We start from the raw sequence: 26,806 nt of genomic DNA, 5'->3' as shown, positions 1-26,806 counted from the left end.
TTTTTACACAAGTAACAAAAGCAAAAAAAAAATTACATTTTACATAAGTAACTTTCTGTAGAGCAAGATATCCAATTTTTAAATAGGCAATGGAAAAGTTTTATTGAAAGAAATGGTTTCTGGAAATACATGTTTTTTTTTTTAAGAAAATCAAATTTAAAGACATACAAACACGGCCTCATGAAGGTAACTTAACTTAGGTGAAAATGTTTGAAAAAATTGTTGTGTTTAATATAGCACAATGCAACGTCACACTTCTCGCACACTGTTCAAACAATGTTCTTACTGGGTACTGTATTACAATTGACTCTTGTGTGGTTTGTTAAAATATATAAAAATCCACAGCTACTGAACGACAAGTCGGATGAAGACGGTGATGACAGGAATCGCAGCTCAAGTGCACTGCTGTCCCAGCTATTGGCGGGGGGGCCGGGGGGCGGAAGTAGTAGCAGTGGGGGCAATGGGGGTCGACACGAGAACGAGTTGTACTTGGAACGTATTGCGGGCATTAAACGCAAATTTGACGAATCAAAAGCCACCGCTGCTAACCCGAAGAGGGCTACTCCAGAACACCAACAGGTATCTAATACGTATAACATATTGAGCGTACCAAATTTTAAATTTAATGATCCTCTTGCCCATGGGCACTCACTCACATAACACCAGGTGAGGCTACTGTCTCATATTCTATAAAAAAAATATCGCTGTTTTTTTGTTCCTGTTTAGTTTTGTCTTAATAACTGTGTATAACATGTATTTTTGTACTACTTGCCTATCTTATGTAATTTAATACATTATTATTTTTCTTTACTCACAGTGAAAGCGATAAGGCCGCCAGTTGCCCTCCTTTTGATTTAATTATGTTCAATTTTTTTTAAATATTGTAGTGTAACGAAGTGTTAATATATAAATAAAATAAATGTGTTAAAATACTTTTGATTGTATCCTCATATTCATAAAAGGTATTTATTTCGATCTTTCGGGGGGTGTTTACTTTGAGATGAAAACAATTTGAAGTTAATATAAATGACAATTATATTATTTTTGAAACAAATTTGTATTGGAAAGCTGTTGAACAGATTAAGAAGGGTTATTGTAACTACACATTGAGAATTTTACGTATACGTACGTCTATTGAAGTAGGAATTATTTTTCAGATGCAAATTAAACTTAAATTTTCTTAAAACTTTTAGTTAATAATTAAAACTAGTACAATGCTACTTCGACATACGAGTTTATTTTGTTTCGTAACATTTCTCGTATTTCAAAGCAATTTTCCTAATGAAATTAATTGAAATACCATGAATCCGTTCCAGCACCCAAAACGCCACCTCGAGTTGTTTGTTTAACTGTTTTCGAATAAGAAAATGATTTCTCGCTTTAATTCTATAGACATCTCCTTCGGACTCATGCTTGTAACAGTATTTTTCTTTGTAAGTGTACGAAAAGCTAAAAGCGCAAACTGCATCTCAAAGCAAAATATCACTTACTCGGCTGCTAATATATCAAAACACTGATATATCGAGGTACCATTGTATAGTTCAGAACAGTAAAATAAACTACTTCGGCAGTTATTTTATTGCTCAGAATCAGGTGGAAACACTTATTTAAAATAAATTAGTCACGTTGTTTAACTTAAATCCAGAGAACTGAAGCGATCGCTACGCAGGTAACATCGTCGGCCGCGGGCAGCAGCACGAGCAGTAGCCTGGGCAGCCCCGCGAGCGTCGGCAAGAGCGAGCTCTGCCTCAAGAACCAGATCTTGGTGTCGCTGCTCGCTCGGCAGCAGACGACGCCCCCCACCCCTTTGCCCCTACACCCCGTCCGGGCCTTTCCCCCCCGGCAACGCCCTCCGCACCCCGCGCACGCGCCCAGGCAACATCCGCACACGCTCTCTAATATGCTGGCCGCCAAGTGAGTTTCATTTTTAAATTTACTTTAGATTTTTAAAAGTATTTTTCGAATTGATTTTATCCGCGACCTTTGCTACTGGAATAAATGTTAAATAAAGTCGTTTTTCCAAAATAAAAACCGGAATTTTTTCTCCCCTTAAAGTATTTGTCAGAGTTCAAGTGGAAATTTAAAAAAATACTCGGACAGCAACATATTTTGCGTTTATTATTATTTGTATAGAAAAAAATAAGGTTCAAAATAGTATACTCGTAGAAGGGAGTTTGTGCCATGTTTAAAAATAATTTATAACTAATGGGTAAATAAATTTAAAATGTTAATCAAACGTAGTGTGTCATGGCATAGCTTTTAGCGTTTACGCGCAGTCTTTTGATTCCCGCAATAATTCCTTAAGTAAGTCTGTAAGTCCGATACAGGGACTCTATCGGAGTAATTAACACTCAGAGTATATGAATTCGCTTCCTAACTTTAGGGATTTTTGTTGGCTGATTTAAATATATGAGCCCCATTTATATATATAATTTAATTTAACTACAAATTTTTTTTTTTACAGCAATCGTGGTGGCAACATGAATGGCGGTGTGGGTAGCGCTGGAGGTGAAACTGGGAGCGCTCAAAGCCACCTGCAGTTGGTACTGCAAGGGGCCCGGGGGGCCTACCCCCCGCCCCCTTCGCATCCTTCCCCCCTGCATTATGCCGCCCCCGCTCCGCATCATGGATACAATGCGCAGCCGCCGTGAGTATATTTGAGATATGGTAGACGTTTATTAGTGGCACTTAAATGTAATTTCAATTCGTACGTTCGATTCCCGGCACGAATAAAATGTTAATTTTTAAAATTTTGTAAGATTATGTAGATTTTGGGCTAATGGCACTTTAAACTTTTTAGTCTCGGTCTCGGATTTTTGTATCTGTTTCGTAATAATTTGTTTTTCTAATGGGCAAGTAGGCAATCTGCCTTCTGTGTCTGACACACGTTATCTGAAGCATGCTGGTTTCCTCACTATGTTTTCCTTCACCGTACGAGCGAGTGTTTAATGCGGGGATCTAAACAGAAAGTGATCATCGCACGCTTAACCCACTAACACAAAACTGTTCGTTATAGTCACTATTTAGATTAATTATTATTTATTTTTTTTATAATTTTATATAACATTTATTTATTCTTAATACTCTTTAGAACGAATTAAATACAACGAAAAATATCAAGTTCTAAATAATATTGTGGGTTATGAGAAACTGTATCGTATTTTGTAATAGTCGAGGTTCGCAACCTTGTTAATTTGTCTGACAAATGTACTCGAAAGTAGTGTTTCTTTTACATAATTTAGGGATAAAATAAAAATCATAAAATCAAAAAAAAAACTTAATTAAATCTTAAATTTTATGGGGTCCAGTCTTTGCCTCACTTTGTGACCAAAATTTTTTCGTCGTCTGTTAGTGCTTCAACTGTCAGAATATGTAGCAGTAGAACCAACAAGCCCCTACACTTTACACAAAATATTAGATACATAATCAAGGCTGAATTACAAAATGGACGTTTGCTATTTTAATTTGTGAATAAATTAATTCTATTGTGATAGGATCACGCACTTCTGTTTAAATTTTTATGCGATGCCAATCGCGAGCTTGTGTAAAGAATTGTTTTGTCAGGCAAACTTTATTTATTGTTTTATTTCGGAAACAAAAGGTTATTACGTGTAGAGTAAAAAGTTGTCGAGGCTAAAAAGTTGAAAACAATTATGAATGAAAATTGTTTTAACGTACTATGGCAGTATATATTTTTAATGAATATCTTAGGGTCACAGGGGTTTACTTATCTTTTCTTCTCTGTTGGCAACTGAACACAAAAATCACATTTTTTTAAAACAATAGAGCAGTGTTGGTCTAATGGCTTCTGCCTGCGACTTTTATGTCTTTGTTTATCGGTGATCGTGAGTAAACCGGTTTGCTTTAGGACCCAAACTCGTCGTGTGTCAAGCACGTGAGGCTGATCACCTACTTGCCTATTTGATTGATATTTATCATGAAAAATAATCAAAATAAATGTTTTTTTTTAAATACAATAGGATTAATGCTTATAGTACTTGTTACCTACTTAACTATCACGTTAACTGTAACAGTTAACGTACATTTGATTCGAGTAAGAGACTCTACACTAGTTGATATCACGCATATTAAATAAGCTATGGTGTGATAACAATCCAAGGTTACATTCCATAATTTACATATTTAATTGATCATAATGCCCTCGATTTCCAATGGCAGGTGTGGGCTATATGGGTAATAATTGGCGTTCTATGTTACTTGAATCTTATGTTTCCTTAACACATGATTATATGTAAATACTGTACTTTACTTGTATTTATTACCGAGGAAAGATCATCTGACGTAGGTGTTATAGAAATTTAAAATGTATAGTTAATTATAGTTAAAAAAAACTCTCCCAGGCTGCTAATTAAATCAGCTTGATGGCTTGTCTTCCACGGTCTACGAACTAGCGAGGTGTGGAATCAATTCCAGGGGAGTCTTCTCTGGGAGATACGACCTCCTGTTTAAAGAAAGAGTATACTCCTCTCTCAAAGGCCGACTATTCACTAAAATGGGTGTTCATGGGCTGCTATGACTGCGCTTTTAGGCGTCCCGTAAGCTCGTTTGCCTCACTATCCCATAGAAAAAAAATATTATACTAAAGTATCTGTGGGTATATTATTGATCATTCGTTCGATATATAACAGACCATCCCTTTTATACATATGAAAAGTCCTCAGTTTGCTGTCTCACTTTTTATTTTATGAGAATAAATAAAATTGTATTAATAGGGGTGGCAGTACGCGTGTGCAAGGCGGGGGCAACGGGAATGACATTGAGGTGCACAGCGATAAAACCCTATCAGAGATTCTCGACGAGCTGATCGAGAACAATGAGCGTAATAGTGCACCCGACCACACCCTAATGGATCTCGATACGCGAGCTGCCTCACATGACTACCAGGTACGCGATTAAAGTGAAAGTTTCATGAAACTTATATTCTACCATAGAAAATTATCTTTACAATTGGTACGTGAGTGTGTCATCTTACTCCTCTAAAACGGCTGGACCGATTTTAATATTTTTTTTTGTATGCGTTTGGGTGACGCCCTGGATGGTTGAGATTCATGAATAAGTTCGGCAGATGGCGCTGCAGTTGGTACTTGCATAGTTTGTTTAATATCCTAATCGCTTGAAATATCATGAAGGACAACGTTCGTTTGTCTCGCTAAAACCTCGAAAATGGCTGGATCGATATGTCTTTTGTCTTTTTAGAAATAATTTTTTTTATAAAGTTTTGACGCAAATATATGTTGGATCAATAAAATTGGCACCATTTTTTTGTATAGTTAATTTCCTATATCAATAAAATTTTACTATAATTTAAACATACATACTACAAACCGTGCATTGCCTATATTTTGTGTTAATGAAATAATGATAAGGAACTTTATTCTATCAACTTAAACCGAAGTACTGCTTCTGTCAAATTATGATCTACGTTAAAGTGTAATCGGACTGTTTATGAATTAAGGCGTAAATGTCAACATTTAACATTTCCTCTACCGGTACAGGGCGTGAACGAAAAGAAAGCAGCGATCAATGCGATAACACAGAGTCTCATGCAGTGCGAATCTGTCAGCAAGAGCCCCGTGCCCTCCAGCGGGGCTCAATCCACCGCGCCCCCCGTGTATCCCTCGCAAAGCCCCTCGGGGCCCGGAGCTGCATTGTATGGGGCGGCGCGAGCCAGGGCCTTTGTGGAGCAACATCGAGCGCGGCTGCTTCACTTGCAGGAGTCGCAGCAGATGCTCGTCTCGCCAGAGGTCTGTTGCTTTTCGGAACTTTCCATATCGAATGTGAAAATCTCACTTAGTTCTTACAACTGCTTGATCATCACAAACATTAATAGAATGGTGTTTAAGTTGAATTGGTGAATTGCATGATTCATAAGTAAACAGGAGTGACACCAAGTCACTAAAGTGTTTTTTATTTTAAATTGTGATGTTAAACCTTAGTACATAACGAATAAACTGACTGACTGAACGTCCGCGTTCTCGACGACGAACGAACGACTCTTCGCTCGCGTACATACTTGTAGGTAGACATACATCCTGGAATGCAGGGGAGAAAATCCATGATTTCCAGAAGTTCCAGAGTTTCGGGATAGAATTGGGCTGAATTTGCCAAAGGTTCACGGAAAATTAGCGATTTTAGTCTAGAATACCTTACTGAACCCATATTTTGCCTTGATACAGTCATGTCACCTCACTGATTATTGTTACAGGCTGCTGAACAGCCCCAGCAGGATCTGGGGTCAACCATCAACGCACTGGTCTCTGCAACTCCGCCTAATGTCACATTGCTGCCCAGAGCTGACTTCCACCATTTATATCATCCGACCAGTGAGTAACAGTTTCCCTGTAAAATGACATTTTTGTGTATCTAGATGTGCGGAAGACAATTATTTGTGTTTGTTTTAGGTCAAATGGGCTCAAGTTATGGTACAAATAAAATAGTGACGTCACAGCAAAGTCCCATGTTGAGCAGACAACTCCATGTAAGTGTACAAATTTTTGGCTTATAAATGGCTAACTTCGAGGCAAAAGTTTTGTTACCAGCTATTTGCTAAATTATCAATACTGAATTAACAGTTCGGTTATGCAAAAATATAAATCTAATATCCGTAAAAATGCATGAACTTACCCTAGGAAAATATAATTGGCGTATTCGTGCGTACGTACGCACACATTTGCGTGTATAAAGGAGTAAGTGCGATATAGTTACTTAATGCTTTTATTTTGGCCACAATTTCTATTTATGGGCGTTACGAGAAAAACTTTTCAAACTTTTACAAATGTTTCTTTCCGTAACACAAGTAATTACTTGGCCTTTGTTCAAAGTTTTAATTGTAATACACGATTCAACAAACCGTTTATTTATATTTCACAAGGATGTTGTAAAGTTTGTTTGACTTTGGGTATTATATATTATTACATAAATATAGCTTGTGTCCTTTGCAACTTAATTGCTTAATATGAAATACATAATAAAAGCCGTTTATTTCCATTCTTTACAGTTACAATTTCGATATTTATTACTTGTTATGCTAATTTCCCTTCCAGCTTCTTCTAAATTTTTCTATCTTTGCTTTGTTTCTACATTCGCTTCCTGATAACGCTTCTATATATTCTATCTACCTTTTTCTAAGCCGGTCTTTTCTCGTACTTCCCTTTTTCCCTTTCTTTATAAATATTATCTTTATGGTCCATCTTTTGTACATTATTTCTATAAAACAAAATTGCGCAGTTCCTTCAGCATCGCTATAAAGAGTCACTTTATATCTGGTATATTGAAGAAATTATTATCGTGTTACAGGGAGGCGGCGCCTATGGGCCAAGTGTCTCAGGCGTGTCAACAGCGCTGCATACCCCCCTCACACCCCTCACCCCGCAGCCGTATCATCGCGCACCCCGACCGCATCACGGTAACCACCACAGATACACATGCCACCAACCAGACAGTACATACTTCCAATACATGTTTTAAAAGTTTACGCGATCCGCTTTTGATATACGGCCTTATAATAACGTGGACTAAAGTTTGTAGGCGTAGGTTGTGTAACCAACTTTAAACCACGTTTTATAATAATGCCGTCTCTCTACAAATTACTACATATATCACACGCGAAGAGCAGTGTTCTAATACGAAGTCACGTTTCTAGTTAGGTCTAGTTTTGTTTGTCAAACTTTTTCAAAAAGGTTTTGGAATTTAGATATCTTGATTGAAATTTTCGTATCAGAATACAGCTGCATTCATTACACAAACACTCTACTATAAAATCCATAGATTTGAACTAGTATATTTGGCAAATTTTACTTTATGACTGTTTCTGAATGCTAAATAACTCGTTCAAGATCGAATTTTATACCTATTAACCCGCTATGACGCGGTTGCTCTTACAACAAGCTTTTATATGATTCGTATACATATAGCAAATTAATGGCGTTTATTAACAAATTGTTTATATCTATCTGTATACGATTATAATCTTATTTCGTTTAGCGAGCTCTCTAGGAATCTGCTAAGATTTATTCTAACTTTAAAGTCGTCGTGTATTTTAATTTGTAAATTCCATTTTGGGTTCAGGAGCTGTATTATAGTATTTTATTTGATAGTATTATTAGCGAATTATTTTCCGAAATCAGTCTGATCCAAGATTTCCTTATTGCGCTTTCGCATACTAATGTTTTATATTAATAGACATAGGAACTACCGAAAGCATGATCGCGCAAATCTAATTCTTCGCATGCGTAGACCTACGAGACTAGCGTCGTCCGTTGCGACGTAACGATTTAACTAATTGCATGACTATTGGCTTTTTTCCAAAATATTTAGTAATATATGCGACGGGTAGAGGTAGCGAGATAGTCACAGATTCCCAGATCCACGTGTAGCTAAAATGTCGTGCCTAATCGCAGGCGACGGGCGTGTCGCGTAGGTAGGTTAGCGGTTAACGGTTAGCGGTGTGTTCCGTTTGTAATGGGCGTGTGTGGCAGTGGGCGGCTACTATGAGGATGGCGACTACTGCGGAGACTTCGGCCGAAGGGCGCCACCCGCGCCGCCCCTCGCGCCCCACCCCTCGCCCCACGACCATATGCCTTGTAAGTAGCCCGGCTCATCTCGCCCACTGGTGTACTTCATCCATTTCACGCTCACCTAGGGCGGACGCTCTGCGAGTCGCGTTTCTTACGTGTCGGAGTTAGAAGCGACTCATAAATTACGTCACCCTTATGAAATTGAAAGTCTCTTCAGAGGTTGTCGTAAAATTATATTGAAAATATATAAATTTATTTCTAAAATCAAAAGGCATGTTTCTATATTTGATTTGCTCACACAATATCACAACCCCTTGTCCAACACTTCTATATAACTTGTGACGGAATTTACGAATATATTCTCTATAAGAAATTTAATCAAAAAAATACTCAAATCTTCGGTTAATTTTGGTAACAATATCGCAGAGCGACCGCCTGTATGAATGCCGCAAGGCCTCACCGTTCCACCGACACAATTCATATTAAAAAAATGCAATCTCCAGATGAAAGTTCGATAAATTGAACTCTTAGGTACTTTCTGCACTAGGTAAATCACAATGCATCAATAATTTTACTAACTTTTTTATTTATAATAACATAAATATATTTACGCTTGCAATAAGGTGATAAATACTAGTCTCTATAAACGATTTGTCGATAGAAATTTGGTATATAAGGTAAGGTTGTAGATAAATTAGACTTTACGAATGATATTTTGCATGATCAGTATGCTCGAACTATCGCTACTTAACAATTTCTATACTATAAGTACATATAAAATGCATTGCAAGCAAGCTGGTAACGTCTGGATCAGTCTGTCACGCGTTGAAGGTTAATTATCAAATACAAGGAATAAATTGAATTCAGATATGGCGGGCGGGGCAGGTGCTGGGCCAGCGGGGGGCGGGACGTCCGAGTACGTACGCAACGAACTACGCGCTGTCGTAGGCGCACGCTCGGCCAGGCCGGAGATGCACGCGCAGGAACTAGACCCGCTATTGGCCTTCGATATGCCCGCGCCTGGTTAGTATATCCCCATGCCCCACTTCTAAGTATAATACGTGGTTGATTGATTGCTAATGTGAGATAAGGAAATTGAAGTGTATTTTTTAGGAGAATTTTACATTCCAGTTGCCAGGAGTTATATTTACGTAAACATTCCAGTTTTATCTAAACATTCAATATTGAACCGCCTTTGTTGTGTTTACAATTAGCTAAGATTTGAAGCTTTTTTATTCTTTTAATATTTCCTAAGCTATCTGGTGTTTTATAATGTATATTTCAATTTTCTTTCTTCTAGCTAGAACTTGTTAAAATAAAACAATTAACTTTGTACATACACATACTAATATTTTCAGTCCATTAAGTGTGTTAAATTTATCATTCTAATATTTCTAAAATAAAAATATCCCAATATTTGGCCATTCTATGCTGTAGAAATAATTTCAGAGGCCAAACTGAAGGCAATCGATCAGTTTAATAGTGAAGGTTCGGTCTTATTACTGTTGAGTCGTTTAAGATGCTCACTCACTCACTCACCCTGGTGATCATAATTTTATCAACTTATAACTGTTTAAATATTTAATTGCCGCCGCTGAGTTGGACGTTAATCTGATAGAAAAACCGAAGCCGTGCTGTAACTTTGTTAAATGTTTATAGTCTGATAAAGCCGAGGCCAAAATACGATAAATTAAAAATCTTTTTCCTGTTAATATTTCAATAACATGCCACTTTTTTATTCTAGCCATAGTGCAAGCATTGAACTTCTTATGTATGACATTGTAACCAATATCGCAGATATAAAAAATGTATGTTAAATTCGCGTCTCATATTCACTAACTTCGCACCGTGCCATACAATCATGTTTCCGTTAACGTCGACATGCTTTTACTTACAAAGTTAGTTCGTTTTGCGGCCAAATGAGATATGACCATAGCTCATAGCTGTAAAGAGAAGGGTCGGTCAGTGGCAATGTAGCGTGTGGTACGTAGGTGGCGGCGGCTCGGGCGGGCGCGGCGCGGCCAACGCGTGGAAGGCGCCTCAGAGCACTCCGGTAAGCCTGGGATGCAACCAGCGACTTCATTAATTCACCCAGACACTACTTTTTCTTTAGGTTTTTCATTTTACGTAGAATACATAAGCGTATTACGTATTGAGTCTGCTCTGCTGCGTGTGTTGTCGAACAGTTTTGATTTATAGGCCGATAAAGAAATGTGCCAACGTCAGCCAGTGTGTCATAAAGCGTAGAGCGCGATTGTCAATTTGATCGATGGTCAGCTTGGTACATTTCCCGGTTTAATGATTTGATGAGCTTTTGTGATGTGTACCTATGTCATTCTAGACAACTCTTTTACGATAGATTTAACTTAAAGTCATTTGCTTTTTAGGTATTGTCTTATGACATTTTAGCTTGTAATAGGACAATGGGGTAATTCGCATGCGATGTGGGTGGAGGTTAACGAGTTTAGATTCAACTCGGAAAGTTTGATTTTGCCAATAGATCGCTTTGTTTGGCTTCTGAAATAATTTACTAGCATACGAATTATTTCGTTTTACGAGTGCAGTTTTAGTATTGAATACGATCTGATGCATGTAATAATTACTAAAATAAAAACGAGCGATCAAAATGTAGACGTTTACGTCCGTACGTTACATGATTTATATCACAATTATTTTAGAATGCCTATTTATTGAAGTTTACCACATATATCGCTATATTTGCAGTATATGTTGCAAGCTATCTTTTCTAAAATATATGACAGTTTTGGTAAATATGTTACAAAAAATATAAAAAAAGCATCATTAAATATTTTATTTTTAAACGAATTGTGGTTCAGTTGTATCGTACGGGGTAACATAGCGAATCGATCGGTTAATTGCTTTAATTTTAGCACGCTTTCATTTGTCATAAATTCACATTTTGATATGCTCTATTTAAAGATCATCTTCAACAAAATTATGAGGATCATTTTTATTATTTTATATTTTCATAATTAAGACTAAAAACCATGCCTAATATTTGCGGATCAGAAAAGGATGTTCAGCATTTATAGTTATTAAACACTGTGCATCGCCTATTGTTTGGTCTGTCAACTTCTGGTGCCTTGCTCGGTATTACGCACCACCGAAACACGATTGTTGTTGAGAGGGGTTTTCGAAAATATCATCGACACACGATTGTTGTTAAGAGGTGTTGTCCAAAATACCATCGACACACGATTGTTATCAAGAGGTGTTGTCGAAATTACCATCGACTCACAATTGTTGTTGAGAGCTGTTGTCGTTGTTTTGGGTAGTGTCGAAATCAGTAGCAAGGCACAAGTTTTAAGAAGTGGTGTTGTAAGTGCGTGTCCCTACAGAGTACTACGGAGGCGGGCTCGGCGGCGGGCGGTGATGAGGCGCCGGCCAGCAAGGCCTCTCTGCTTCAGAAGCTGCTGTCGCAGTGACCGGCCACGCCCTTGCATTTACGCCCCGCCCTACTCCCCGATAACTCTTCGATATTAGATGTCTGTATGTATGTATAGTTTAGCTGTAAGTTATAGTGCGACGGTGACTTCCTCGAAGTAATGCGGGATTCTTGTCATCACTTTAACGCATATTTCCATAGACCGCGTGCAATATTATACGAATACATATTTTTGGCGTTGTAAACGTTATGTATTATAAAGTCAGATGTTACCTGTTATGACAAAATAAGTTAGTATTCGGAGCGAATGCGTTCAAGTCTTCGACTCTATGCTTTTTATTTATATTTTGGTGTGAATTTCAATTACATTGAACAATGTACAACGTTTTACAATTATAAATCTGGTTTATATGAATTTTTTATAGTTGACGCATAGAGACCGAGGGGCCGCAGTGTATATATAGAGTGTTGTTAAATTATAGGCTGTTGCCTTAGTGTAAATATTTTGTTAAAATATACTTGTGTTTCTTATTTTAATAATACTATTAAATTTAATTTTTATTTCTGTAATTATTATTTACAATAGTTATCTGTATCGTGAATTCCCACATAACTTTCGTAGGACGCTCGGATAGTCGTGCCTGACGTGGCTAGTTTGAGCTTAGGCCGTCCCAAGGACCCAGCACTGCCGACAGGCGTCTAAACGACACACCTAACACTACCTCAACTCAAGTACTGTTATATAAAAAATGGATACGCCATAAAATTAAAGAGGTGTTATTGGAAATAATTCATAGTGCGGCTTTCGTCTTAGAACTTCGCCTTTGCGGCGTATCTAGTGCTCAATTTCACATCTTCCTAGATCTGAACTTCCAAAAGAAAATCACATTAGTAAAACTACAAAGCGTCCAATTCGGATTTTAATTCCATACGCAAGATAAATGATTGTTACATAGAATCCTTATGTAAAAAAACCGTAAATGTAGAATTTAAATTTCTCGTATAGCTGTTAATATTAGCGGTGGGTCGAACTAGAACCGCACATGTAGTGTAAATGTGTATGACTCAAGTGTGCTTTCGTGTCCATTTAATTAGAGCGAGTGGGACCATAGTAATAACATTTATTAAAAAGATGCTGTACTCATTGGAGCATTGTCAACTCCCTGTCTAAACGGACTTTTCTATTTGAGATACCCATTTCACAATGCTCCCTCGTTCACTTGTGACAATCACATACACGTAGGTACGTAACGTTTACTGAAATTTTCTCATTTTGTCATTATCTCTCATACGCATACTTCTTAAGTAGCAATATTCTGGAATTACCACCCGTAGATAATAAAATATAAATTTAAATGTGATGTATTATACCTACCTAAAGATGAACGTACAAATAACAAGTAGAATACCCAAACCAAAATAAAGGTGTAAGCTGAATAAGAAATAATTATAAATATTTTTGTACCTTAAAAGTATAATAGTTCTGATAGACTACTGACCAATATTATTTCACCAGGGGCTTAAATACTAGCATTTTTGATAGTGAGATAAAGCTTTACATCCGATAAAGGTAGCAATATTCCATTCCATTTGTTTTATTACGGACAGACGCGCCGTGCTATCCGCTGACTATACAAAGTACAACTAATGGCCTTCTACCATAGATGACACTCAAGTCAGACATGTCAATGTCACTGTCGAACGCAGCTCGTGTAACCGTCAAAAGATGATATTTTTTACATGTTTATAACGAAATAGGTGTTAATAATTGACGTCCATTGGATTATTGTGACACGTTTTAACACGCCGGGTGCCAGCGAAAGTATTTTTTCAAAATCACAATACAATAATTAATCGTATACTCGATGTAAAAATAAATCGGTAAAGCCATGGCCTTCAAAATGAACAAAAAAAACAGCAACATTGGTGATAAAATAGCCTATGCTTCATATAAAGAGACACAGTATTTTTTAATATATTGTTGTAACGAATGTGTATAAGTGAATATGAATGATATAATTATTGATAAGCTACTTCAGTTTTATTAATAAAACTAAACTTATATTCGATCTAAGCTAATGTTACGATAAATGTTAAACAAATAATTGGTCGATTGTCAAATGTTTGCGAAATTGAATATTCTTTAAAGAGTGTCAATTTAAGCTTTGAACAAGCAACGAAAAAATATTTATAAAATATTTGGAAATAGCAGTCGTCTAAATCAATGAAATGTAATGCTTTTCTCGCAATGTACATTCGGCGGAGGCGGGCTATCCGCTGATCGCCAGCAAAACCCAAGGTAGCAAATAAGTCGATAACATTGTTTAAAATCATCAACGAATAATTATTCCTATATTAATATTTTGATAAAATTGTAAAATTGGCCTTTATACTGTGAAATGTTACTCTGTAATTTAAAAGATATTTGTGTAGCACATTTTTTAATATTTCACGTAGATTGCGCGAGACTCCGACGAAACTAAAATCCAGGGAACGTTCTATTCGCGTGTGGAACGTTTAACGTGAAAAAAACGAACTTCTATGTTCACAAATATTCATCTATCATTGTTACTGTAAGAATTATTGTCATTTCAAAATTCTTATAGATTTATCACCATAGATTTAAAAATATTAAAAATTTCAAAAGATTTGTCTATGTATTTCGAAATGTTATATAAATCGGAATTTTATGTAAGTATAATCGGAATAATTATTTTTGCATTAAGTAACCCGTCGCACAGAGTGATGACAATGTGGAAATTTAAATGGGTCCAAAGACTCCATCCGCAGCCGCAGGCGCAGCGAAAATTGGACTGTGTTTTCGATGTGATATGATTAGTTTAACGAAAGCTCTGTGCGCGGGCTAGCGGTAGTGAGTTAGCTCCACGATGAAGAAACATTGATGGGTACGGGAATCTTTGTTTCAAAAGGAAAACATAATTAGTGTATGTATAATATTCACTGTACATTCAAATGTATGTATTAAATCAGTTTTGTGTAATTCTTCCGTAGATTAAATGTGATATTTATAAGATGACAGTCGCTAACACGATGAGGTATTTGATCCCGTACAGTTGATTTTATTTTTTGTATAAAATCATGCCTCGAGTCTTGGCCTGTCGTCTACGTACAAGGGTATGTCATGTATTCGTTTAGGTGTTATCCGACGTAGGCGCACTCCACAGCTAATTATGTTTTCGAGCCTGAAACGTGAAGGCCAGCGGCGGAAAGGGTTATTGCGACGTTCTTATTTAATATGAAATGTGTGAAACACAGAATTACGGGTGGGTTATATTGTCAGCTTTAACGTGTAGTCATACCCAGTCTTAAACAGACTAAAACTATTTAGTGTTGAATATAACTAGTCGTTTTCGTGCGCAGTAATCTTTTTTGCGAATGGCACATGTCTGTGTTATTTAGTTCTTCAGATGTTAGTTAAGCTCATTTGTGTTGCTGTGCTTCACGAAGCATTGTATGTATGTTTATAAATTGTACATAGCTAAAGTACATTATATTTTTACGTCTAGAATACAACCAAAGTTGTTATTGAAGTGATGGTTGATTAATATTTGATATATTATGTAGCTCGTTATGTTTATATTTTACTTAATGTAAAACATGTTAGTTGTACGAGTGCACCGCACTGTGCATTGTACGCAGCCACTCTGATATTAATTGTAACGAATTTACTGGTTCGGAAAAAATTGTGTGAACCAAAATGAATGTGTAACTTTCATTACTTTCTAGTACCTCGTTTCGACATCTTAATAGTAATCGTCAATTACTTAATCCGATGCTTCGTACCACGTATTCGAATCTAAAACAATTTTATTCGTATAACAGAAGTTTTAAGTACATTATGTTTAAGTTGTATTTTTTGTACATTTTAGATTCGAAAATATATTAATATCTAAATAAAACTGTTTTTAATTTACCTCAATCCTTTTAATATTGTGTAATTATGTAGGTTACGATCGCCGCTATGAACAGTAGATTTTTCGAGTTCTTGGGTCCTGGAAAACTGACAAAAATAATAATTTGATCCTCAACTTTCCATCTAAAAAAACAATAGGTAAAAACGTCCATAAACCGATATTCTTAAAAGAAACTGCTAATTATCGTTTTCTAATAACTTTCTGTAACTAGTTGTAATGGCGGCTTCATCGTTGTTTTTAATTTATCTAACGGCTTGCATTAAACCCGTTATTGGAGTTTGTAATTTGGCGATGAAAATTACGAGTTTTTCTTACGATAAATGTATAAAGAAATTGTATTTGTAATGATATAATTGCAGTAAATTATAATGCTAATACATTGCGGATTTCAAAATGTCTTCCATCACGGTGAAAGGACTAGCGAATTTGCAGAGACGCCGCAGGACGTCAACTGATACGGCTCTCACTTCTGTCGTTATTTTAGTCTTCAACTACTCAAAATTAGAGAGAGAATCATAAACTCTTGCTATATTTCATAGACCCCATAAAAAAGTCAGGAGATTTGGGTGGTCACAATATGTCTCCAAAGCTGCTTATGATTTTTACCGGAAACAATGCTTTTAGTGTGAGTGCGGTACAAAAAAAATAAGAATCTTGTCAATATACCGCCCGCTGGTAACCGTTGCATCTCCATCATACTAAAAAAAATGGCCCGTATTGCATGATGACGTTGACGTACCCTTCGAGGTGATATTGTGACTTATAATCTTAAGTCTAATGCCAAAATTCGTTGAAGATTTGAACGGTGGAGGCTCAAAGGGGCAGTATGTTTTCCAACTGATCATCGTAGTGATGATGATGATGATATTAATTTATCCCTGATGTGAAAGGCGTGATCGTGGATGCTCCGCGACAGCAGCGGTGACGCGGTCGATGGTTTTAATCGATCGAACGACGCGATCGCGAGGCCTATTTCGCGGGCGAATTGAACGATTCAGTCACAGACCACTGCGACATAGTTTTTACAAAATCCGCACACGCGGTTTAACGAGAAAGTTGTGTTTATCTGCCTATTTCAAACTTCCAAGCAATTATAGGATAACTTTCAACTTTATCTAACATTTTTATAATTCGCAATTTGTGTTAATGTGTACGTGGCGGCGCTATTGCAGACGGAAGGCGATAAACAAACTACAAAAGACTGACGATGGGTTGGCCCGTGGCAACCCGCACGTACACCCACCCACCCTTCCTGCAAACCCTATTACCCGGCCGGATTACAGTGATTACCGAATTACAAGGCACTACCGTATCACTATATTTTTGAAATATCAATGTATAAAGATAGGCCTTTATAAATATACCTTTTCGTGTATAATTTAAATCTAATGTATCTATATCATATTTAACTATACGCTGTAACAACTCGTTTCACTTACGAAGTTTGAGCTATAGGTAGGTAGGCACTTAGACACGTAGTCGGTCCGTTGTGCGTAAAGTTTGAGCTATATATTATTGGAATTTCTACCGTTTATTATATTACAAAGTACTTTTTTACGATGGTAACAACCTTGAAGGCAACTGTCAAAAACATAATAAAAAATACTTCAAATGGTTTTGATTCAATTAATGTACATTGTCTCTGTCATACTTTATCTACAGAGCTGTCAAACGAAATTATTCAGTCGGGGGAAAAATTCTTTCAGTGATAAAGACTAGCTGTACTTGGATTATTATAATTTGACTGTGTAACGTGATCTAAATTGATGAATTTCTAACAAAACGGTGTATCTTAGAATGTTATTAGTGTGTGCGATTCAGAAAGAAGTGAGAAATCATTTCGGACTTTATAGGTATTAGGTTCAGTGTCATTGAAAGATCACGATGCGTATCAGTTTTGTGTTATATTGGTGCGTATTTGTTCATATTTGTAATGGCAATGATGTGGACAGAGCAGAAGCAAGAGACAGCGGTCGAAGGGGAAATTGGGGTCCCATTTCCAGAAGCAGTTCCTTCATGAGTGACGCAGCGGCTGTATCCAATGAGCTTTGTAAGTATTTGTATTCTGACACCTGTTGGCATCCTTCAGACCGGCCGATAGATTTATTACAGTATCAATTCATAATGTAACCGTTTTGTTTAATAAAACTTCAGTTTCCGCTTTAATTAAGCAATGACCTTATAAACATCTGTTTACCTTGTATAGTAATACGAGAATGTTCTGATACACAATTGTGGTACAGTTCCGTTGGTATACCAGTATAACACTTAATATTAAAGTGTTTTTATTACACCAACATAAATTTTATAATAATTGTTAAATGATCAAAGGATAAAAAAATACATAGACCTTTACTTGAGGTTATTAAAAATCTTTACTAATCCATTTTCTTTACTGAAATCAGTATTATTTTCTTGTGGCTAGAACTTAATGCAAAAGAAATTTCTCTCCTAAATTAGTAGTAGTAGAGTAGTATTTTGATTTAACTGTAGAACAAGTCCACTTTGCTGATAGCATAGTAGATGCTACTTTTAATAATTTTGAAATTTACAAGATTATTTTGCCACAGTACGTAAATTATGTGGAGAACTGTTTCTGAAACATATATCTTTCTAATAATATTTTTTATATGACCTTTGCTCTGTGTAATAGCTATTTTTTTTAATTTAGGCACCTGTCCTTGTCTTGAATTAATTTTGTATAATTTAATCTCTTATTAGGTCTTAACAGTAACAACACTAGATTGTTCCTGTTTTTGGTTTCCTTGAATAAACCACTTTATAACCTACTATAAGGTTTCTTACTAACATTTGTATATATGTACATGTTACAAAAGCAATTTATGTTACACATTGGGAATCACAGTTCCCAAAAACAACGAATTATTGTTATGATTCACAAAAATGATTTCATTGAGTGTGGTAAATAAGTACTTTATTATGTAAATTGTGTTGTGCGCTGTAAATGAATATCTGAGCATTTTCATTATGTTCTTAAAGTAATGAGGAGTTATGAGCTTTGTCCTTAGTAACTGTACAGCAAAATTGAGGTATATTTTTTATTATTGTGATATTACTTGTCACTATATTTAAATTAAATAAATGAAAATATCTGAATAAAATACTGTTGTTAAAATAATTTTAAAGTAGTCTTAGTTCACATTGACATAAAATATATGAAAATTGTTTTAATTCTAACAACTAACATTAGCTTATTTAAATAAGACTGCCTTGAATTTATTGTTTACACATGTTTATTTTTTAATTGGAAACATCTAAAACCTCAGTTTTATCTCAAATACGGTTGTAGTAGAGTCTTAATTGTTTGTATAGATAAATAGCTTTCTATAGAACATTCACTACTCATCGTAATTAATTTATTAAAACTATTGAACCCGGGCACAAGCTGTCGTTAAGAGTAAAACAACTTGATCAGTGAAGAATATACAATCATCTAATTGTACTCACCATGCGAATACCGCATTTGCATCAGGAACTAAAATACTCGATAACACGTGACACAATAGCTTTTCAGCATCATCACGTGTCGAAGTATTGTCTGGACGCGGTGTCGAAAATAGTTCTTAAGCTCGCATCTAACGTCGAATCGTTAGAATATAGATAGGTTAATGTACAATTAACTTTGTTGCTTTTTATAATTGTAGATTTTTATGTCGATATTATTCTTAGGAGTAAGAGTAATGTAGACAACAAAAGTTTGTAATTTTATTTAATTGTTCTACTTTTAATCGAATTGTTAATTATTAGTTTTTATTGTGAACCGCATGTATGGTTAGAGAATGAAAATGGCAACCCGTATGCGAGTGGCCTTACGTGAGAAGTCATTGAATATCTGTTTCTGCTTGTAGTGCCACGTCTGCGTGACTCATACTTCTGTCTACTGGTGTGCGGTTCTTGTAATTATATACAAACATGTTGTATACATATTATACTCTTTTGATGGAAATTTGCGTCCCGGCTGCACAACGGAATTTTGTTTCTATGTGCGAAACCGGCGTTAGATTTTGAAACTGACAGGCACAAATGCCTTTATGTGTCTATAGATAAATAATATTGTAATAATAATAATAATCAATTGAAAGGCCCATTAGTATGTTTCCCATGCCCCATTAGGTGGTTACGTTAATTCATAGTAAGTATAAGTATTTTTATTATCAAAACGCAAAAAAACCAATGACATGCAATTATTAGGTTTAAACGACGGATTCTCGGAAATCCACGTTTATCGCAGCTTCATTATTATTCCATTTATGTCACTGACATTTTACCCTTTTCCATTTTGTCCAAATTCAGTATCCTTAAGTCCTATCACGTCTTGACCTTATCTTGAACATGCAAAAATAATTGGACATCCTTCCTCCAAGATCCGCTCTTGATATCTCATTAAAATTTTCTCACAGTGAACGAGTAATTAAAACGCGTAATAAACCCTCTTGACGTCGGATTACATGCCAACATTATCACAAAAGTGGATAAATATTTGTCTAAAGCGATTCAACACGTGCACGTACTGTGTTAATACAGTTTAATGAAACACTCTGGCGAGTGGTTTACCCTATTTAATTCGGCGATGTCTTAAGGGGTTCATAAATACAGGGGCGCTTAAACCTTATATGGACCTTGGCGTCAGATTGTACCCTGTGATATTTTTTATCGTTAATTACATAAGTATCGATTATTATATTACGTTTGAACTATCTGAATATGAAAGTATAAATACAAGAGTTTGCAATTGTTAAATATAAACACAGTTTGAGCCAAAATAATTTGTCTCTGGAAGGATGTTCGGAAATTCCCTTACAGTTGTAAAAATATATTTTTGATTTTTTATCCGTTCTGTCCAAAGCTGCAGTCAACAGCAATATCTATACAAAACATCACATACACTCATGAACTGTATTGGGAAGTCTAAATTAAAAACCCAGACCATTTGCGCCAAACGTAAATAACATTGCAACGTCGTTTTGGCACGCAGTCTCTTCGAAATATTGTTTCTATGCCTATATCAGTATAAATTGTATATTGTACCAGATGTATTGTTGAACATTGAACTAAGCTGATACATAATAGAAGGATTTAAATCTTCACATTGGCACCAAATTATGTATATATTGTGTAGATTTATCGACTTAATAATTTCCCTTTTAGCCGTGTTGTTATTAGAAAAGAAAATTGTTAATTTATTTCAATCGAATGTTATATATTATAATATTTTTAGTAAATAATAAATAAAGCCTTTATAACAAATGATTTCTAAGAAAAACGGTTATTATTTATTTTTAACAATCAATTTTATTTATTTTTTATTATTAACACTTCGTTACATTATAATATAAAAAATTGAACATAATTAAATCAAAAGGACTGGCGGCCTTATTGCTTTCGAGCGATCTCTTCCAGGTTTTATGGTATATGTATTTTGATGTAGGCCTATTTTAGACGATTCTGCTCTATCCTAGCTTAGCCTGTTCGCCTGCATCTCTCCGGCACACAATCTGCCCATCTTTTTACTTTATGTCCCCTCTTTCTTTTGCCTTCTCTTAGGTACCATTCTAATATAGGTTTTGTCCATTTGCCTTTTTTGCTTCTTATAATTTAGTAAATAGTTCTTACAATTGTTTAAAAATCTAGAAGGTTATATATCATTGGTACACGCTGAAAAGATACAATTTTATATTTATATTTAATTATAAGTTTTTTTAGTAACGGTATTTAGAGTAAGATTCAAAGTCGAGGCTTATCACGAGCGTGTGTCAAAATCCTATACATTTGATGAAGTCTACACGATTTAGTAAAGTCTCCTTACCCTTATAAGGCTCCAAATGTCAAGAGTAATACTCCAAAAACTTATTTATTTCATATATAAAAGTCGTACTTGGACTAAGTCTCGTCTCTATATTATACCTCTAGTGACAATAAGATGTCGCTCAAACGTTCTTGTATAGAGTTCAAACTACGGTATTAGCATAATGGCTCCTATCTATAATATAAAAATGAATCACAAAATGTTTTCGCAAGCGCATAACTCTACAACGCCTGGACAATTCATTTTTTTTATATGTTCGTTGAAGTCTAAGGTTGGTTTTTATGGCGAATTATTTCCGGGAAAACCCTGAAACAGCCCTTTTCTTTTTCGCATACAAACGTTTTGTAAATAAAATGTAGAGTCAATTTGAACTTTATTCAATAAAGTTCATATTAAATTACAAGCACTCACTCAAACAAATCGCGTTAAAAAAGGATTTAATTTTGAATTATTAATTTAATATCCCTATCTGAGCAAAATTATTTGAATAGATACTAATAGGAAAATATATCAATGAGGCACACAATTTTTAAATATTTGTCACTTTTAGGTTCCCACTATCCTTTTAGATTATTTTCCAATCAGGTTTGAACCTTAAGTTCGCCTCTAGCAGACATCCCAGGCGGCGTTTTTTAGTGGGTCCCAAAAGGATGGCCAAAGTTCGTGGAAGCGAAGATACTTTGGGTCACCCGAGCTGAACCTCACTCATTTATCATCAGGGTGACGGCAGAACCATGATAATTTTTTGCGCCGACTATAAAATTGGTAGGAACAAAAAACTGCCACATTTCAAATCTTTTTGACAGAACGAAGTCTGTGGGGTCCGCTAGTAGGTTATAAAAATGATACCTATTAACTTAGTTCGGTGATAGTATTTCAAATCTGTATTCTGTAAGCGAGCTGTACACAGGTAGAACTAATGACTATGCGATTATGTCAATATGATTCTATTATCATTTGGAATTAAATTAACCCAATTGTATGAAGTATGTCCATCCGTTCGCTATGCTTTGATGTTTCCGAACCTTGTATAGCATATTCGTCAGGTACTTGTTGTAGTCAACGAATTAGGTTCAGTCACCTTGGGTATAATAAAAATGTGTAGTTAATTCAATGAATTTACTTATTTTCGGTAGAAATGGACTATTAGAGATACAGAAGAGACCTACAACAATGATTTAGGCTCAAGTAAGGTATGGAAGGTCCATTTAGATGTGACACAAATTTAAGACCTTTTTATATGTAATATACATAAGTATTGAAAGAAAATATAGTATTAACATTTCACAAGTTTTTAACTCAATTAATTAGACGTTAGTAGAAAAAGTTAATTCGCTTTTTAGATCCGGGATTCAGATTTTGTATATCTCTTTCGTGGTCGTTTATCTTTCTCATAGGCACGCTTTCTGTGCATGACACACGCCCTTGACTTTTTTGAGTCTTCGAGTGTAAAGTTCGCATATAGGCAGATAGTGCATCGATGCCGGGGAATCGAACCTACGAACTCGGCGATGATAGTCGCCCTCTGAAGCCATGTCAACACTGCTCTCACTTTTTCATTGAGATGAAAAGTGTAAAAACTATTTTTAACTTACATAATGTAGTTGAACGAAGTCTCACCAAGTAACACGCTCAAGTTCAGCCGCATGACTTCAATGCGAGAACTGAATAACTGGTTTTCTAAGGTTAAATATCAATTTGTAATAATAGAACATTTATTTTGAAATACTTATAGGTATTTCCTATGCATTGATGATGTCAGAACGACAGGAAATTCAGACAGCCTTAATGTCTGTTGTTGTTAGACAATGTTTACGGTACAAAAAAGGGTAATTTGGTATGTTTTTACATTACCTGTAACTATCTAAGATATAAGGAGTTAACAATTTCTAAAGCCAGAACTAGTGAACATGTATCACCAAATATTTGATCGGAATTTTTATGACAACAAATTTTGGTTGGTTTTAATGGTCTCCATCGCCCTACTTGTTTTGTCGTATTATTGTCAAAGCCCTATTTTGTCGCTTTCCGTATTTAGTCAATTTTTAGTTTTGAACACTTGCAGTGCCAGTGATGGGATCGTTGGTATAGCCCGTTGCCGACTTGACTTATATGAACGTGTCTTGATTTTATGCAAATAAGCACTAAAAAGACTAATGAGAATATGTTTGCTTTTCCATTGTAAAGTGTGACTGTTATTAAGAACACGTAGCACGCAGTTCCATTATTGTTATCCTTAACTATCCGACACGGTTTAATAGCTGATTGTTACAGCTTATAAACTAACACGAGTTTTGCGTTCAACCATACGTACATTTAATAGTTGTATGGAGTCGGTGAGGGCTAGGTAAAATGGTTTTGTAAACGAAGTTGACTTAGTACAAATCAGGGCTGGCTGTGCCAAGGTTTATTCCAGATCACTCATGGCCGTGGCGTAGGGGGCCGTGATCTTAACGGCTGATCGCGTGGCGGGATGCGGACAAGGCTACGCTGTTACCGTGTCTTGCCTCGGGCTATTGCTGGTGGCGCTGTGAGATTTTAGTGGGACGTGGGATGAACAGTAGCGAGTGCCACAAAATCCTCCACCGCAGTCGCGCCGCTTGACATTTCCCCAAAAGGGTCCTTCAAGAAAAGAGGGTACGAATAGAAAAGAAGCCTTTTAAGAGAAAGGCTGGCAAGGCAATTGTGTGCCCTCTGGCAATGTACGTGGCCATCCTCCGACCTCTTGCCGGTTTGTCTCGTATAATTTATTACAATTTTAAAGGCAAGGTGACTTAATAGCTTGGGCGAGTGTTTGGACCAATTATAAACTGCTTGACTTATTATTATGACATTCTGTTGCTGTTTTTATTATATGATTTAATGAAAATTAATATGACTTACATGCCTATTTTACTATGGGTGATTGTGCGGATTTTTATTATTGATCTATCTAAATGTATTTCTTTCTAACAAATAAATGATTGATTATTATTATATTTATATTATATTTATTATTATTATTGTAACAATTACAATAGAAAGACGTATGACTGAGACCAGATAAGATTATTGTGCATTGTAACTGGTATGTAAAATGTCTATATAGGGAAAATGTTTATAGAGAGCCAAAAATATATAACATTATCAAAATCAATATAACTTTATTTTACTTTATCAGTTCGATTTACTGCTATCTTAGAGACAATCTTATCTCGAAGATTTTATCTTTAGACAAACGCATTCTGATATAACGATGCTAAATCAGACTTATAAGTTAACATTATTGTAACGGATTAATAATTAAATATATAAACTTTAGTAATACCCGAAACTGTGTTTCGAAGTCTGCATTAGATTGTTTAACTGCACTATTGTTCATTTTCGATTCCTACTTGCGTAATAATTGAACTCAATGAATGCGATGTTAAGTGGCCGGAGACGCCCCCAACCTTTTGATTGCTTCACTCTAGTATGTATACGCATTCTTGTGTAAACGGGCTTCTCAATCGTTCAAGCCTAATTGTTTGGTCACGATTCTTTGTGTTCTGTGACACGAAAATTATTAGGACAGTTTAGAAATGGGTAAACTTGAAAACGAGACTTGACATGTACGTCAAAAATTGTTTGTATTTTGACATTATTATTTTCCAAAGATCGACTCTATGGTCGTCTTACTTGTTCTTTCTAGGAACGCTCTGAAGGTTTCTGCAATGAAACTAAGTATAGAATAGAGAAAAAGAATTGAATAACTAGAATATAAAAGAAACACCTTTTAAACTTGACAGTTGTGGTCAGTGTAAGACTATGTTTTTTTATATATATTATTTAGTTTTTTAGGATATAATTTTAAATAAAATAAAATAATGAAAGGTGCTTTTATATATTCTTTCAATTTATACACAGTGCTATCTGGAAGTAATTTCAACCTTAAAAAGTTTTTGATCTATTTACACGCTAAGACCGAATTCTATTCATTTTAGATTTGATAATTTGAAGAAAAAAACGACTCGAATGAGTTATTTTTTATTTTAACAAATTTTAGAAGATTCCCCTCGATTTTTCTGGGATGCAACCATCACCTGGTACCACCCTTGGGATGTTTGCATTCCTATAAAAAAATTACGGTGCATAAACGACAAACGACCGGGAACACTCATAAAAAATATGTGTATACGCTCGAGAAACCTCCTCATTTTTTGAAGTCAGTTAAAAATTATTGAAGGTTTTATCTGACACATTTGTTCCACATTATGGTCTGTTGATGCACTAATCAGCTTTGTTATTAGTCAATTAATTAATTACTCATGAAGCATATTTTAAGCAGTAATTTTAGATTTTCCTTGTTGAGGTCACATTGTACACTTATGTTGAAAATTTTGTAAAAGTTTGTTTTATACTGGTACTGGTTTTCTCCTAGCAATATTGCTAAGCTAAGCATGAGTTTGATCAAAGGTTTTGTATAACAACTTGGTGATTAAAAAGAGTGGCGGAGTGTTTCTTGCCCGCTCTACGCCCTTGACTTACGAACTGATTGTAAATGTAAATTTAGAGTCAATTTAACATCTTTTCTGTTGACGTTCGTAAGTGTACTTGGTTACCTATATGAATAAAGTTATTTTGACTATGAGTTTGAGTTTGTAAATTCAGTCTTTGATTTTCTTATTTGTTGATTACGTCAAGAGTACCTAATTATTGCAATGCACTCATTGTCTATGCTTGAAAACGAAATTCATTCCTACATAAAATTAATACGTTTATGTAGGAATTACTTTTGAGAGCTTAGCTTACTTTTGTTGACAAGTATAAATTGCATTAAATCTTGCTTACGTAATGCAGGGTGCACGATTCCCGAAAAAAAAACCGCCTTCACCGGGGAAGGCGAGGACCTTTACTTCGCACTTCGCTCACTCCAGTGAGCTTCCGTCCTGCCCTTCAGGCGATTGACCACCCCGCGACGGCCCAAGCCGAGGTTCGAGTCTCACAGGAAACGCCCTTGCGCTAGCCGCGGGATAAACGCCATTCTGGCCGAGCTACGCTCTCCAAAACAGCCCGATCTGAGCTGTAAAGGCCATTAAGGCCAACAGCGAGATTCCATTTTAAAAAAAAACGTAATGCCTGG

At 35.7% G+C, this 26,806-nt stretch overlaps 2 protein-coding genes across 12 annotated transcripts in view; both read left to right on the top strand.

Annotated features, from left to right (window-relative positions):
* LOC123712042 (nuclear receptor coactivator 2) overlaps positions 1 to 15,857 on the top strand; it is a 38,456-nt gene extending 22,599 nt beyond the window's left edge. For 5 of the 9 annotated variants that reach the window (XM_045664966.1, XM_045664967.1, XM_045664965.1 and 2 more), the window contains 12 exons: positions 346 to 579; positions 1,646 to 1,914; positions 2,465 to 2,647; positions 4,734 to 4,905; positions 5,517 to 5,765; positions 6,227 to 6,344; positions 6,423 to 6,499; positions 7,318 to 7,426; positions 8,499 to 8,603; positions 9,405 to 9,560; positions 10,529 to 10,590; positions 11,897 to 15,857. In XM_045664966.1, coding sequence (XP_045520922.1) covers positions 346 to 579; positions 1,646 to 1,914; positions 2,465 to 2,647; positions 4,734 to 4,905; positions 5,517 to 5,765; positions 6,227 to 6,344; positions 6,423 to 6,499; positions 7,318 to 7,426; positions 8,499 to 8,603; positions 9,405 to 9,560; positions 10,529 to 10,590; positions 11,897 to 11,983 — 1,821 coding nt within the window. In that variant the 3' untranslated portion in view covers positions 11,984 to 15,857. The remainder of the gene's footprint in view (positions 1 to 345; positions 580 to 1,645; positions 1,915 to 2,464; positions 2,648 to 4,733; positions 4,906 to 5,516; positions 5,766 to 6,226; positions 6,345 to 6,422; positions 6,500 to 7,317; positions 7,427 to 8,498; positions 8,604 to 9,404; positions 9,561 to 10,528; positions 10,591 to 11,896) is intronic. The other 4 variants (XM_045664961.1, XM_045664968.1, XM_045664962.1 and 1 more) reach the window with 4 other exon arrangements.
* A 1,693-nt stretch (positions 15,858 to 17,550) lies between these two features.
* LOC123711572 (stromal interaction molecule homolog) overlaps positions 17,551 to 26,806 on the top strand; it is a 36,756-nt gene continuing 27,500 nt past the window's right edge. For all 3 annotated transcript variants that reach the window (XM_045664168.1, XM_045664166.1, XM_045664165.1), the window contains exon 1: positions 17,551 to 17,928. In XM_045664168.1, the coding sequence (XP_045520124.1) occupies positions 17,763 to 17,928 (166 nt within the window). In that variant the 5' untranslated portion in view covers positions 17,551 to 17,762. The remainder of the gene's footprint in view (positions 17,929 to 26,806) is intronic.

This window comes from Pieris brassicae, chromosome 7 (assembly GCF_905147105.1).
Source record: "Pieris brassicae chromosome 7, ilPieBrab1.1, whole genome shotgun sequence".
Classification (NCBI taxonomy): Eukaryota; Metazoa; Arthropoda; class Insecta; order Lepidoptera; family Pieridae; genus Pieris; species Pieris brassicae.
This window is presented reverse-complemented; position numbering and strand designations above follow the sequence as displayed.